The sequence below is a fragment of the Bombyx mori genome, chromosome 13, assembly GCF_030269925.1.
Source record: "Bombyx mori chromosome 13, ASM3026992v2".
Taxonomy (NCBI): domain Eukaryota; kingdom Metazoa; phylum Arthropoda; class Insecta; order Lepidoptera; family Bombycidae; genus Bombyx; species Bombyx mori.
In genome coordinates, this window is record NC_085119.1 from 2,450,007 (window position 1) to 2,467,246 (window position 17,240).

The 17,240-nt window shown below is 34.2% G+C and overlaps 1 protein-coding gene across 4 annotated transcripts in view; it reads right to left on the bottom strand.

The window, feature by feature from the left end:
• Window positions 1-2,008: 2,008 nt before the first annotated feature.
• LOC101746525 (DNA-binding protein D-ETS-4) overlaps window positions 2,009-17,240 on the bottom strand; it is a 50,955-nt gene continuing 35,723 nt past the window's right edge. For all 4 annotated transcript variants that reach the window (XM_004927922.5, XM_004927923.5, XM_021349046.3 and 1 more), the window contains exons 4-6: window positions 12,899-13,040; window positions 6,156-6,305; window positions 2,009-3,229 (exon numbers count right to left, since the gene is read on the bottom strand). In XM_004927922.5, coding sequence (XP_004927979.1) covers window positions 3,039-3,229; window positions 6,156-6,305; window positions 12,899-13,040 — 483 coding nt within the window. In that variant the 3' untranslated portion in view covers window positions 2,009-3,038. The remainder of the gene's footprint in view (window positions 3,230-6,155; window positions 6,306-12,898; window positions 13,041-17,240) is intronic.

Consider the following 17,240-nt stretch of genomic DNA (forward strand, 5'->3'; position numbering starts at 1 on the left):
GCCCGCATGCCGAAATAGTTCTACATAGGTGAAGAGAGAGGAATCTCAAATTACTTAATTTCATTATTTTATCATGTATCTCCATTTTAAATTTAAACCAGTCTTTTATAAGTAAATATGTTACGTATCAAGTATTTGAATTAAATGAAGCGTGCTTATGAAGTGTAAATAAACTACAACGAATCTTCAATATATTATTATGTAGGTATTACGCACCGATTGTTATTTTTGTGTAAGGTCTCCCTCCTCTCCCCGCACGTTTCCCCTCTAAAGGTCGTCCTCCCCTCCATCAGGCGAAAGGCACTTTCACTCCAAGAATTTGGTTCTTGGCGAGAAGTGACGTCAAATTTTGCGCAACTTGACGCAACACAGTCTAGATTTTACGCATATTTTTTTCCTTTGAAAAGATTATGTTAAGTTCAAGTTTGAATAGGTACGTTTTGAATAAAGATGAAATAGGTTTTCGGAAAGTTTTTTGTTAGGAATTGACATTGTCTCATTCTGTTTGTTTGTTATAAATATTATGCACTACATCAGTGGCAACCCAATGGGGCCTTCAAGCATCATAACTTGAATGGTGCCTCTATACCACTACATATTCGAATCCATAGGTCATCCGATGATAAAGGCGACATCGATATTTCCAACTTTATTTTACTTACAATTTTTATTCATATGTAAACAATGACCAAACAACTGAATCCTACGTTTCTCCTCTGCTTGTCAACTAATTTTATTTATTCTTTGGTTTACGGGCTAGTCAATCTCAATTTCAAGATATCGTTGATAATTATCGAATTTTTATCATTGTGAGATCGCTAATAAGATTATATGACTAACTTTATGCTACAATTGGTAGGTTTAATGGCACCTAATAGCTTTTTCTTTCAGAAAATGCGTTCAATGGACGAGAGTAATTGAAGAAAAATTATATTGCCGTATACTTACAGCCTTTTTTTTTCTAATACTTAACAAAGACAACGACATTACTACTAGATACTAGGCAAAATATGTATGGACAAGAACTTACCATATTTAGGAAAGTTTGAAGTCGTCGTGGCCTAAAGGATAAGACGTCCATTCGTGTAAGTCGGTGCATTCGTGTTGAACGATGCACCGGTGTTCGAATCCCAGGTGGGTACCAATTTTTTTAATGATATACGTAGGTACTCAACAAATGTTCACGATTGACTTCCACGATGAAGGAATAACATCGTGTAATAAAAATGAAAGCCACAAAATTATAATTTGCGTAATTACTGGTGGTAGGACCTCTTGTGAGTCGGCACGGGTAGGTACCACCACCCTGCCTATTTCTGCCGTGAAGCAGTAATGCGTTTCGGTTTGAAGTGTGGGGCAGCCGTTGTAACTATAGTTGAGACCTTAGAACTTATATCTCTAAGTGGGTGGCGTTGTAGATGTCTGTGGGCAGTAACAACTTAACACCAGGTGGGCTTTGAGCTCGTCCACCCATCTAAGCAAAAAAAAAAAAAGGCGTCAATGTACTTATGACAATTGCATTATTATTTTTTTTCGAAAACTCTTGGCTTTGAGTTTTGCAATCTGTTTTTTTTTTTTCATTTCAAAACTTATATCATACTTTTATACTTTTAAGCGACTCCAGTCACCTCCTTTATTGGTTGGTCCGTGACTAATCTCTGATACCGATTCCGAATCGAATTTTGTCACTCAAATGAAAGGTTTGATAGTCACACGAAGCTCTTTCAATTAAATAGTAAGAGGCTCTATATTCGGGGAGCACATCTCTTTTAATCTATGAAAACGCTTCAGTAATTTTTTTTATTGCCCTTGTAGGATGAGGATGAGCATCGGCCCACCCGATGGCGAGTGGTTACCGTCGCCCATGGACATCAGCAATCCCAGGGCCGGAGCCAAACCGTTAAATACTATTCACAAGCCTCGTTTTAAGAAGGACATGTCATAGCGCTCGGGAAACACCGTGGAGGGGACACACATATTTGGTACACGTTGAAAATAAACAAAAACGAACTTATAAAGTTTTTATTATTCACGTAGTACATCGATTGATTAGATCTAAATTAGTTTGGTCCGATTATAGTTAATTATTATTATAAAATGTTCATAACACGAACGGCACGCTAACTGCGTCGATTTGAAGTTTAACTAAGTAAACTTGGTTTACACAATAACCCAGCACCAAATTATACAGTAAATGTTTTAATTGACAAATACAATATTTACAATCGGCGGGCTTAATTATTATTATTTTTTTATCACATTTCAATAAAAATATAAACAATTTTGTCCCGAATAAATTCTAAATATCTATTTGGCACAAAATTTAATAAATTTATTCAACCCAATTTGTTTTCACATCTATTCCGCCATCTTGACTTTTGTTAACACGCTTATACTTTTAGTATTGCATTTAAATCCGACGTAACTTGTCGTTTTAACAATAAATTATTATTTTATTTCTAATTAATTTCGTGTTGATTAAATAAGTACCTATCATATACATTTGTCGAATCTCTTTAAATCACATGAATATGAGTCTCGTAGATTAAGGCACTTATTTTTAATTTATTTTCTAATATTACACTTAACATCTATTTACAGGTTACTTATCTAAAAGTTCATAGAACGTACTAGAAATATATCATAGATATATGGGATAAACATTACCGACTTTCGACGTAAGCGATCGTAATTGAGTATCCCAAAATGAGTTAATCGCGAACGTCTAGTCGCCGGTAAAAAAAACCTTAAAATTAAAACACAACAGACATCCCCGTCCGCTGAGATTCCAGAGAAAATTACCTTTCCCGAATCTCGCGGAGGGCTTAGTGCACGACTCCTATTAATTCCCGGTTAAGGAAACGTCCACCGGTGAAAATTCGGCAATCGTCATTCTCAAAGACTGCGCGGCGTTTTGCGTCCTAGTCGCAAAACGCGGCCAGCGTCGTAGTGTCCGCATTACCGCGGCTCACGCACACACGTATTTACAAAATAAATTATTTACATTACAAACTACGTATTAAAAACTACCGAGTATTTCACAAACAGTACGGATGGCAGAACTGGTAGACAAGCCTCTGACTTCGCTCGGTTTTCTTCATAATACCCTTCTTGTAGTACTGCCTGATGCTACGCGACAACTTGTCGTAGTTCATCGCGGGCCTATTCTTTCTCTTGCCCCAGAGCCTCGCGACGCGTACTGAATCTTCGATCTTGAAGACACCGTTACCTGTGAGAGCACGTCATGAATTAATCATTATAGAGTAGTTGGTGTTTTTTTTTTAGAACGATCAGACTGTGAATATTTTAAAATAACTTAAGAGGTCATTGCGTTTTCAAAAATCTGACATTTAAAAAGTGCTTAAAAAGGCGTTTGACTTATACTGACGGGTTACGCTCGTGCATTGTAAATCTTAAATGGATTTGTTAATTTGAGAATTTGTTTGTTTGTCGGAAAGTTCCCTATTATAGCACATATTCTCTAACGAGAACTCTCGTTCAGGTATCTATTACGAATGCAAACGACACACCTTTGCGAGTCATGACTATTAAATGTCAAATGTCACAAGCAATAAAGCTGCGCGTCTCAACGAATCTTCGAGAAACTTGGCGCTATTTAAAACGAGTTTATTATTAATTTTGATCTTTAATATGAACCAGACAATAACTGCGAAAACAAAACGAATACGCAAGAAGATGTTAATGCAATATTTCAACTCGATACAAAACAATCTTTGTGTCATAATATTAGGCGGTTAGCCTCCCCTTTACGCGCAGTTCAGACTAGGGCATTCAAAATATCATGTCGTGACAACCGAAAAAGGACTCGGTAATATCTTACAACATAATGGGCTATAAATTGTTTGTAATTCAACATCTGTAAAGGCCAGTCACGACAAGATAAGGGCGTTACTATGTTGCAATCGAGTTTACAACTATTTCGATTGACTTATTAAGTATCGATCACTATAGTCAATGTATTGAAACGTCGGATAGATTTTGTTCTTGTTGTCATTCTATAAAACGTATTTTGATTTGAGTAAAATCGATATAAAAATCGAATTCGAATAGTTGTTTTTTTTTAATCTGTTCTTAAAAACGTTATTGATCCTAACGATTATTTTTATGGATTATAACGTTCTGTTATAATCGAAATCAATTTGTTTTATGACAACAAATTATTCCCTTAGTAACCTTTAGAGTTGTTGTACAAACTGAACTTGTAAATGGCCTGCTCACCTTGATACGAGAATGTGAACAAACGAATTCTCAGTTCAACTATTATAGTGAACGCGCTATATGAATATTTTAAGTTTAACTTCATTGAATTGGCGATAAATATCATTAGTAATACCATATAAATTACTATTTTGATAAATTTAGTAGAATATGTTTTTTAATTCAAAATTAACACATAAAACTCAAAGCATTTTCTGAGTATGTGTTTAAGCTTCCATTTTAACTTTATGCGTTCAAACGCTCGTAATTTTTATTAAGCTATCATACTTCTGCCGGCCGTCCGATCTTAGATATTATTCACAATTATCAAGCTGTGTCTTTGCATTTATTTTTATTAACAGTATGTTGTTTTTTTTTGGAGTTACATAATAAATAATTAAACAAAAATCTTACGTTATTTGTACTCAAAAAAGACTGTCGAAAAAAGCTTAATGTTGACGTGAGACGATTGATGATTTTTAATTTTGTCATTGAATAAATTTTCAAAAGGAAACCGTGGGAGAAATTTTGTTGTTAATCTGTGTTAACGTTAATCTCAGCGAGTGGTCCAATTCGGATCGAGACTTCAGTAGTAAATCTGTTCAAATAAGCAGTTGTTTATATATACAATATTCGTCTCATAAATTGACAAATTTAGGGCATCAGTGATTTGAGCGATTTCATGTGTTTCAAACTTCATCTTTCTAATTTTGTTTAATACCAAACTAGGTCCCGCGTCAATTTAATACACCAAATAAATAGAATTAAGTAAATAAATCTGTTGATTCTATTGACGTATAATGAATCGATATTGTTATTTTAACTCGACCTATTTACCGTGCCAACAACATTATTGTTGTTTGAAAGACGTGATCGTCTAAGTTTTAATACATCGTGGACTTGTTAATGAGTTTTGTATAATTATCTAAGCGATATTATTATGTTACTGCGACCGGAATACTATATGTTTTCAGTGGGCTATCGACTGTGAAATTTCGATGTAATTAGATCGAACCATAAAATTAAATTTGCTAGGTAATAATAATTACAAGTTTGAATTTCCATCGACTTTCCTATCCATCGTAAGGGACAACGCGATTTCCTCTCAGCAGAAAAACTTAGTAAATAAACAGTTTTATGCCGTGTTTATCTTATAATAGTTATTTATTAATGGATAGTTTTTTACAAAACTTTATACATTTACACGGCAATTTCGAGATGAATCAAATTCATCTCGAAAAGATTTTCAGCATTTTCATCAGACATTTATTTACCAATTGTTTTTTCAAGTATACTGAGTAAGTATACTGAGTCATAAGCTTATCTATTTGAAAATAAAAGAAATGAACGTAACGTTTATAAATATCTGCATCGTCAACTGTGTCGAAATAAGATAAGTAATATTAACGTAACCTACAAGAAAATTTTCCTTTAACTCTTATCGTTTGCTTACGAGCGATTCACAAACTACCTAATCTATTAGAAATGGATATTCATAACCAATAATTAGATAATAAATAGTAAAGAATAACTTTATACTGTACAAGCAATTTTATTATGTAACAAAAATAATGCATATTAACAACCTTTGAAACAAAACCATAAGTCATTCAATATAAATATTCTTGGAAAAATGCGCTTTATCTTTTTTTCCTACCTATGCTGATAGCCTTGAGAGGCTATTTCAGCTTCTCCTTGACATGTAGGTGAGCTCACGGGGCTCAAACCGGGTGTGTTGCTAACACTGGCCTTAGCAAGAGCATTGTTTCGCAGAATCTACCACCGGATCGGAAACGCGACCCACTGAGAAGATTCGGCGAGAAACTCAGTGGGCCGAGTCTATGGGTTCGCTTTATCTACTAATGACTGCAAACTACGTCTTTGATAACTCAATTAAAAACATAAAAATGAATAAGAAAAAGTATATAGATGCTTACTTCTATCTAGCCATCGTATCGCCGACCCGTGTATGTGGGGCGAAGCTAGAAGCTCTTTCAAGAATTGCCAAAGGTGTATATGCGTGCTGCCAGTTTTAGCCTTTCCTACCGTTGTTCCCGCACTGGTACCGGCTGACTCTGAATCTTCATCTGCGAACAAAGACAAATTTAGTGATATTTATTTAAGTAAAAATCTTACGTTACGGACGTTTTTTCCCGGTTAGTGTACCCTTCCGCATCGTAACATAAGGAACTTCGTTCCAAAAATAAAAATAATCCCCTATTTCTAAATATTACAATAATAAAACCATGTTATCTGTGATTATTCATAAAGTTAATCATTTAATAGCTCAATTCATCTCTCATATCAATTACGTTTGAAATTCACACGCGCATCATAAAACCAAAATATTTTATATTATTATTATAACATTTATCCGATCAAACGAGCTGTTGTGTTCAAAAAAATAAAGCTCAAGCTAATTTGTGATCTCATTAAACAAGTAATTACCAATACCAATTAACTTTTTAAATCCCGATCGCGATTAATACTCACAAATCAAAAATAATCAGAACGATCCAACATAATTCACTTGTATTCTATCAACATTCCTTCATTAACAACTAATTAACAAAACGCAAACGGTTGCCGCATCAATCAACGACGAGGAAACCTCAAAAGAAAGCCTCATTGTGTGCGGTGCGTGACACACATACATTAATGAGCATTCAAAAGTCCGCCATTAACACCAATCTTCATTTTCTGTACACTTATAAAAATAAACACCTTAGTTTATTGATAAACTAGCGACCCGCCCTCGCTTCGCTTCGGAAACATTAAAACACACATGAAACCAAAAAAAAAATTTTAATAAAATAAAAAAAGTAGCCTATGTTCATCAGGGACAATGTCGGCTTCTAATGGAAAAAGAATTTTTCAAATCGGTCCAGTAGTTTCGGAGCCTATTCGAAACAAACAAACAAACAAATCTTTCCTCTTTATAATATTAGTATAGATCATAGTTTGAATTGATGAACATAAGAACGTTTTTTACAAAAAATCACTTAAATGGATGGTGAAATTCACGACCCATCTGAAGTTAAGTGGTTTCCGGAGCCCATAGATATCAACAAAATAAATTCCGCCACCCAAGATCTCATTTTTTGTAATACAATGGCTGCCCCAGTCTTCAAACCTCAACGCATTACTGCTTCACGGCAGAAATATAAAGGGTTTCCGCAACAACCCGTGCGAACATAAAACACGTTGTTACAGAACCAGTAATTACGGAATTTACATTTTTTGCATTAAGATTTTTATTACAAGATGTTATTTCTTCACCGTGAAAGTTAATCGTAACAAATTTTAAGTACGCATTTTATTTTAAAAAAAATTGGTAATTGTACGCGAGATTCGAACATCGGCACAGTTGCATGGCTCGATATGAATGTACCGGGCGTCTTATCTTTTAGGCCACGAGGACTTCAAAATATATTTTATTTAATACTCTTCAATGAATTCGCTAGTGTCTTCTTATCAAACATACACAGACATACCCACAGTTAATAGACTGTAACGGGCTGATTTTGTGAATTTACTGTCTAATATCGAATAGAAATACAGTAATTAAAACGCATGAAAATATTACATTTTGTTACGAAACTAGAATTATATTAGTGATCCTTTGCAGAGTACCTACGTAATGGAGACTTGAATTCTCAACACATTCACAGTATCGATAGATTATTTCAGTAACACATACTGTAAACATTAGCCGCATTTAAAATCGTTCGACCTTCCGAGCTAGACTAGTAAACTGTCGGTCATACGAACGATATTGTAAACTTATTCGACGTTGTTCAAATAGCAACACGTTATTTAAAGAATAGAACCAATATTGGCAGAATGGAAGCGATCACGTGAATTATTTATGTTGTTTAAGCAAGTTGCTGCATTAATGATACTAACTTTATACTAACTAGATATTTTTAACATATTCTCTTTGATAGAATGCAAATTAATAATGATTATTCGTCTTTTTTCGCGGATTGATAAATAATATGTTGATAAAATATATCCTAGACAATACATACTATTTACCGTGTGTATTGAAATCCATTATTATAAGGCTAAGCCGGGTGTAGAGCTCACCAAAAAAATAAACATATACACATACACACACGCTTGAAAAATATTCTTGTTTTGGCAGTCTAGTAACATGGCTAAGGTAAAGTATTAGGAAAAAGTGTGTAAAGCAATGAGCAACAAAAAAATTAAATCGCAAACTCAAACACTAACATTCCAAATAAAAATTGTATAGATTGCTTATCCACAAACTCTCATAAAATTTCATCAATACATGAATGTGTAAAATACGTGAAAACATATAGATTGAATACTCTGAACTAACCCAAAAGAACCATTTAAAAATCTATTATCATTTTACAGACACTAATTTGCTGCTGGGTACTCAAGAACAAAACAACAAATTTAAGAGCTTCGAGTGCTTAAAATAGCAGTAAACATAGTAAAGGTAACTATTAATATTTCTCAAAATCTAAAGGTTGGGTTTAAAGTAAGACAAGAATTACATTATGATAGATACTTCTTTATAGAGGATGAATTTGACCTTGCAGGTCCGTGCACGGGAATCGATCTGGGTCGCCGGGAAACAACATAAAAACCAGACTTGACATATAAGGATTTCAAGCTATCGTGAAGGGGACGACAGAATGCCAACAAGACCACGAAGGTCTGATTGATGGGTTAACTGTAACTGGGTGTGGTACTACCCTAGACGCCGTTTCATTTCTAATGTTGGTCAATGATTTCAAATGTAATCTGTTCCACATTGTGATAGGTTGCATTTAAGTTCGCACTACTTTTTACTTATCAGCAATTTCAAATCATTACAAAATGAAATATGGTTTTATCGAAAAGGCTACACCAATTTTTTTTTATGACTAACTCAAAATCGTCAACCACTAATATATGCGTCACTCAAATATCACCTAGTCTCAGGTATTGTAAATGTAAATGACGTCATTGAGACGTCATTTACCAATAATCATACTTTTTATCGTATTAGCCTTTTTAATATAAACTAGAGGTCCTGCAGTAGTCGAAATTCGACTATAATTAATTGGAATTGTAAGTTTGTACACTATTATGATTGTATTTTATACTTCTATAATCACAAATTTCGCCAAGACTACACTATAAAAATATATTAATAAAGACAAACAATATTTAATCTATTCTCAATTTGACCACAGCTGTCAAGAACAAAAGTTTGACAATAAATAGGATGCATGCGTGTGTGCGTCAAATACATGGTATGTAGTGTATGTAATGTTTTCTTTATTTATTTAATGTATCTTTTATGCATTATTGGAACGAAGTTTTGGAACGAAGTTCCTTACGGCAGGCTTGGAGGGGATAGGGATTTCGCTGCGCGACCGAACTGAAAAAAATGTGATAGTAAAACCGTAAGAAAAAATCCGTGGAAAAAAGTGCGTGGAAAAATCCGTGGAAAAAAGTACGTGGAATAAAACCGTTAAATGAGATGTGCGCAGGCGCGACAGTCGCATACACAAGCGAGTAGTGTATAATACCTTTCTCTTTCTACTTCTTTCTTTTCGTTCTCTAATCCCTTCTCTCTATATTTAGTAATTATTTCTATTTCTATGTAATTTTATGTTGTCAACCAAAAATAAAGAGAGATATTTTGTTATTTTAATTGATAATTTGAATTACTATTTTTTTTATTTTACGTAATTTATTATTTCCTAAAATACTGAATTTCCTAAATACTTTCCCGTACTTAAATAAAAACTAATCAGCAAAATTTAAGAGAAAAACCAAGAAAACCTACATAAAATTGAGCACCATTTCTTTTTTTGCAAATTCTACATTAGCCGAAGGAACTTCGTTCCTACTTGGTGTCCCACGACACCACATCTTTAATTTTTTAAAAAATTTTTAGCATTGTGCACTTCTTCTCTATATTCTCTATAAGTGTGCAAAATTTTATATTCCTCCATCCGCGCAAGTTTCGTAAAAAGGGATACAAAGTTTTTGCTTCACGTATTAATATATAGATATGTTCTGAGATAAATCTTGATATCAAAGAAGCTATTCAATTCGTGCTGTCAGTCAACTAGTAGATAATTGTCGATAGCTATTTCCTGTGCCACTCTCAGGCCTTTTTATTTATGAGCTAACTGTTCGCTTTAGAGAAAGGAAGGGCATTGTGTATTCACGTACGTAAGCGTAAATTTTCTTGGACTCATGCAATTTGTCACGTAGTACTTCGTTGTCAACAAATAAAGATTCGAATTTTTGATTATCCATCCAATAACGATAACTTAAATTATCTTTCAGCGTTCATTGTCTTTTATCAGTACCATGAATCGCGATAGTCACAAATGTGTATTCTGTCATTTCTTTTTATTGTCTCTGAATCAAGAATATAAGCGGTACGCTTTTTTGTTTCTGGTAATTGAAGTAATTTTAGTCTAGAAAATTAGATGCCCACTATACTTGTATCAAGCAATGATAGTGTCAGAACTCAAATACTAAACAAATACCAATTACTCTGAAGAAATATATGTCTGAGAATGAAATTTGCGTAGACCAACGTCCTATCTATGCCTAAAATGCATTCTGGCTTGAAGGGTCATATAGGCGTTCCACAATTGAAACTTCGACTAGATGTCTATGGGCTCCAGTAACCACTTAACACTAGGTGGGCTGTGAGCTCGTCCATCCATAAAAGTAATAAAAAAATTAAAAAATAATTGCAAGTAGTAAGCTTGTTCACCTAAGCACACCGATAAAAAACTATAAAAGACTAGTTCGCATGTAATGCTAGAAAAGGTATATTGTGAATCGTCCCCATTCTGTCTGGCTCTGTCGATAGTTCCATCATGCACTTTACACGCGGTCTTGTCATATTATTTATTACATTGGTCGTATGTAGGTTGACCATCGCCTAACGGTCAATGCACAATACTTGTACCTAATGCATCTGTGTGTCACATCTGACTTGTTCCGCGGTAAAGAATTCCGATGGGTATTTTCTGTTATAAGCCCAGCATCTCTTAAAAGGAATCCAGTTTTTAGATTAAGGAATCTGTCCTTTGAAATTAATTTGTCAGATTTAAGAAAGACAGATGTTTTTTGGAGTTTACTCCTTTAGAATCGATTTACATATATAGGCCCGGGGTATGAAAATTATGGGGACCAAAATCGTACTAGCATGTCACACGAAATGCGTTATGCGCCTGATTGCGCATGTCACACGAAATGCGCGCCGGGCTGCTGCGCCGGCAGTCCGCCACAAAGCCTCGTACTGATCGCGCGTTTCTCTCATTATTGTATTTTCATATATTTGTTAGTCGTTTGTTTTGTGTCTCGTTAATTTGTTAATAATCTGTAGTGTATCGTGTTGTCGTAATATAGAACTATTTCTCGTATTGTTTCGTTTAATTTTTTATATCCAGTAAACTCCAGTCGTGCGTCGGAGCGGACACACACACTTTTTTTTTAAGTCGTTTTGTTTTATTCGTCTTTTATGGCCTGATTTTTTTTTGGAAACAAACTAATTATCTCTGAGGCACGATTAACTTTTTTGGTCGTAGTAATTTTCGCACACCATGATAAAGATCGAATTAAAGACATCAATTCTGAATACATACGGTGGCGTGACTTAAAAGCAAAACCCAGTCGTAAAGTTATTATCAAATTAATTAAATTACAATTATTTACCAAAGCCCTTAATGCCGCACGCAATTTTACGCTACTAATTGAAACAGCTGACACGTTGAGCAATTTGGAATTGATTTTAAGTTGTGCTTTTAGTGAATGCGTGCTCCAATTAGCAGTTAATTAACACTAAACGATCGGCAAGCTCATTTACTAATCTATACCAAAAATAAATAAAAAACCCTTGCTGATACAAAAAGTGATTTAGTTTAGCAAATGAGTTTTGTTTTTGTCAGCTACGTTGGTTTAGATAGTACGTAAACACCTTTTTATTTCAACGAATTATGGTGATGTATTCTGTTGTTAACTGATCTATAGTGATACGCTTTAATCTAAAATCAATGTTTTATCAACAAGCCACTTTTAAAATTTACGACATTACGACTTTATACGTCACGCATGTATTAAATTTTAGTTTTATTTAGCAGTGTTCGAGCAAATAAGATAGCAGAACATTTTGTTAAAATCAACACAATAAATTTCACATCTATTGAATTATTGACTTTGGAATTACTGGCTGTTTTTTGATAATCTATATATACACAATATAAACAATAATAAAAGCACTACACACACTACCACATATTTGACACACACACTTAAATAATATATACTCTTTGTTTACTGTCAAACTTTTGTTATTGCTTAAAGTATGTGGTCTAATTGAGAATAGATTAAATATTGTTTGTCTTATTAATATTTTTCTATACTATAGCTCTGGCGAAATTTGTGATTATAGAAGCATAATAGTCTTTGAAAATAGAATCATAATAGTGTACAAACTTACAATTCCAATAAATTATAGTCGAATATCGACTACTGCGGGACCACTAGTTATTATTAATACGTAAATCACATCGCGACATTAAGGCATAAGGTCGTATATGCATCAATTAATCAACTTATATTAGGTTCTAATGTATAATGGATAGGCAACCATAAAGTTAAATCTAAAAATATCTTTTAGTGTACGCACCTTCACTCATATCGTCGGCTGAGGGTAACGCGGCCGGTACAGGTGTAGGCGAAGGTTGATGGTCAGTCCACTGAGAAGTCTTCCACGACTCGTGTCTTGCTGCCTTCCATATTTCCAGCTGAGCATACAGAGTGCTTCCCGACTGCAAAAAAAAATATAGATTTACAACACTATTATTAAAAATATTTTATTTAAACTTATGAACAACTAGCTGTACCCGTCCGCTTCGTTGGGCATTTAAAACTAACATTATTATTTCTCACTGGTGTAGGGAGCCCAACACTCATATAAATATTAGCCTATCCATTAAGTACATGTATTTTCTACATGGATAGCAAGTTTTGAGTCAATCGGATGCATAGTTCAGTAGTTATAACGGAACATCCGTAAAAACCATTGTAGATTTATATATTATTATAGATAAATGCTTTGTTCGGTCGCTGGGCGTGGTCAGATCGACTGAAGACTTACGGGAGAAGAAAATGTAGACTTGAAGATCTGAAGATTTGAGGAAATTCCAGAACAGATAATTATAGCTTTATGATATTGAGGAATGAAATCTCAAGATGTTTTATAATTTGAAAACGCAGATATTTCCGCCCATACATTAAACGGTCTAAATTTTTTTTTTCTCAACCTGAATGTAATCTTTACGACATTTGAAATCCGAAACATATCGACACAGAATAAAGTAAACAGTACTATTTGTTTTGATAAGCTCCCACAATTCAGGGGGATCAGCTAATACTAACGTAAGCTATGACGTTAACTCTGACCGGATTCTGTGTTAAGCATTTAATGTATACCTACTGGAATGAACTAATTTAGAAGATATTTTTTTCTAAAAAAAGTTTCATGAGCAAACAATTTAAGATTTGTTTTATTTTTCATTTTTATTCGTTATGTATGTTTTGGTAAAAAATAAGAGCTAATTTATTTATGTATTCTAGTTATATATCACCCACTTTATTAAAGATCTCGAGCACTAGTCATCGTCCTCGCCAAGCCCGTCGCTTGTGACGAAGGGTTCAGCGACTAAATTAACCCATAGACACAACCCACTGAGTTACTCGCCGAATCTTCTCAGTGGGTCGCGTTTCCGATCCGGTGGTAGATTCTGCGAAGCACTGCTTTTGCTAGGGCTAGTGTTAGCAGCACCTCCAGTTTAAGCCCCGAGGGCTCACCTACACGGGTAACGCCGATATAGCCTCTCAAGGCTATCAGAATAGGCAGGGAAAAAAAGAATTAAAGTAAGTCACATAAAACAACTAACTAATAATCGTCAAGAACTTTGCTAATTTAACAGCATTCTTATCGGCATTTGAAGCAACTAGGCTTTCATAAGCCGCTTAAAAATAAAAATGCAACGCAGACAACGAGTTTACGTAACGCCATCGCTAAACTTTTAAAAGACTTAACAAGAAAGGTTGAACGCTTGTCAGAAGCAATACAATTACGTAACTGAAATATTTGGAGACAGCTAAATATCGCAATAATGGAGGGCTGTCAAATAAGAAACGATTAATTTTAGAGTAAACATCTGACGTCATAATTGGTGCCTAGTCTAATAATCGAAGCGTGGCTTTGCCGTTGTGTAACAAGCCTGATTCTGTCGCCGGATTTCCTCGCTAATACGTAACACTTACCGCAATTACAGTTTACTTACACGCATCACTAGCTCACTATTTGCAGAGCGATAACAATCCACCGCATTGCTATTGAGCTGTCTCTGGTGAGGTACTCAACACTATTTAAGAATTGCACGTAAATTATGCTTAATAATCTAAATATTAATACGTGAAGCAAAAACTTTGTATCCCTTTTTACGAAAATTGCGCGGACAGAGGAGTATGAAATTTCTCACTCTTATAGAGAATATAGATAAGAAGTGCACAATGCTAATTTTTTTTTTAAATAATGCTTCAAATATACATTAAACCAATAAAGAAAACATTACACACACTACATACCATGTATTTGACGCACACACGCATGCATACTATTTATTGTCAAACTTTTGTTCTTGACGTCTGTTGTCAAATTTAGAATAGATTAAACAGTGTTTGTCTTTGTTAATATTTTTTATAGTGTAGTCTTGGCGAAATTTGTGATTATAGAAGTATAAAATACAATCATAATAGTGTACAGACTTACAATTCCAATAAATTATAGTCGAATTTCGACTACTGCGGGACCTCTAGTTATTTTTAATCTTTATACAGTTGAACAAGCCGTGTCAATGTAATTGTCATGCCATAGCCAATTCCGATATAATTCTTGTCAAATGCCAATAAGTAATTCAAATTAAATTAAGTACAACAGAATAGATTCTAATTTTATGCTTTTTCATCGTACATCGGCAAAATACATAGACTGTTTTGCATGTCTGTGGCAAATGAATTTTTGTAGAATCTTCAGATGTGTTTTTTTATTTTTTTTTATTGCATAGAAAGGTGGATGAGCTCACAGCCCACCCGGGGTGAAGTGTGTGTTCCAGTCCAACTATGAGTTCTAAGGTCTCAGTATATTTACAACGGCTGCCCCACCCTTCAAACCGAAACGCATTACTGATTCACGGCAGAAATAGGCTGGGTGATGGTACCTACCCGTGCGGACTCACAAGAGGTCCTACCACTACCACCAATAAATGTCAGGTGTCAGCGCTAGTGGACATAAGCATTTCCAGAGACATGGCTGAGATATTGCCTGGGCATTAAAATGTTGTGTTTCAAGAGGTGTGTGTCCCTAACATTCCCCTTTTATTGCCACTGTAGGCAATCTAATACAGTTCACCTGACAGTGAGTGATCACCATCGCTCATGGACGCCAACAATGCCAGTGGCACAGTCATACAGACTACCTACTGCTGAAAATTCTCTTCGCGATTTCTATAATTTCCGACAATCACAACCATGGAACCCGTCTACTCATTTCTCAAACTCAAGCTATAAGTGTACGTACATAGATGGACGTGTTCAATCTTAGTATAAATGAAAAATAAAATTATTTATTTATCATACATATTGTAAATATAAACAATTACGAACTTAACAGAAGTGGATAAGATCTGAGCACAAAGACGTGTGTAATGTTTCATAACTGAAATCTTAAAAGAAAAACTGACTCATAATTTTAAGCTAAGCACACAAGATGTATCACATGACGTAACTAACATAAACTATTGGACGCAAAAATACAAATCGACATGCTGCCGATGTGTGACGTTAATGGTACAACGGTAATGCTTGTTCTTTATTGAAGAATTTCGATATTAGGAAAAGGCCGTTATATTTTCGATTTTATTGCAATGCTTCTTACAGAAAACAAACTATGGTCCCTTATTTTTTTAATAAAACATAAAAAAAATTTTTGTTTCAAATTACTGTATAATAAGCGTTAAGAAAAACACTTCTACAAAAGACACCGTCTTAATTTCTGTGCTCTAAATATCCCACAAGACATTTGAATAGCATTTAGTGATGCCTCATAGCCTTAGATTATATTATAGTTGATCGTATATTATTTGCTAAGATAGATATTGTGAGAAGAACTACGGGACGACATGGCAGCAGATTGACTAACCCACTAAAAAAATTTTAAAATCGTATCGCTTATGTAAATTTAAAGAATGAAGAATAAGAAACCTATTTAAGAAACTATTTAATATTTAATATTAAACCTATTTAATATTTTACGATCAGTGGAGAACGGAAATGAGAAATACCAAAAATCGCCCTTTAAAGAAAGGTTACGAGCAAGACAAGGACACTGCTAATGTATTTTGTTAGATTGCTCCACGAAACATCCAATCATCATTACCTAATAAAATACTCACAACCAACCGATTCATTCATGAACTACAACAGCGTTCATATAACTATTAACTACACATGCTTTTAAATTATAAAGTAACCTAAACGATAACCCACAAAAGCAAATGCTTTGAAAACAATGAGATAAACTAGAGATGTAATTACGAGCGACAACAATTCAGTAAACAATTTCTTATCGTGACTAAACTTTGGCCAGATCTACTATACGGTAAATATTATTGGTCATCGATTATTATAATTGGCAAATAACTTGCTAATGACCACTGATTTCATCATCGCAATAATATTTCGCTTCTTAACGATTACGAATTGCTGATTATTGTCCGATAGTTATTATATGTCGGTTACTATGGTCCAAGGTTGGAAAAAAAATATGGAAGTTCAATTTTGTTTCCAGTATTTCAGTCTATAAACAAGAACTTTAGAAATTTTTAGAAGAAACTTTATAAATCGACTGGACAGTTGTAGCTATACCGTGCAGGCATAGTTTAGACCCGTCTTGTCGGACT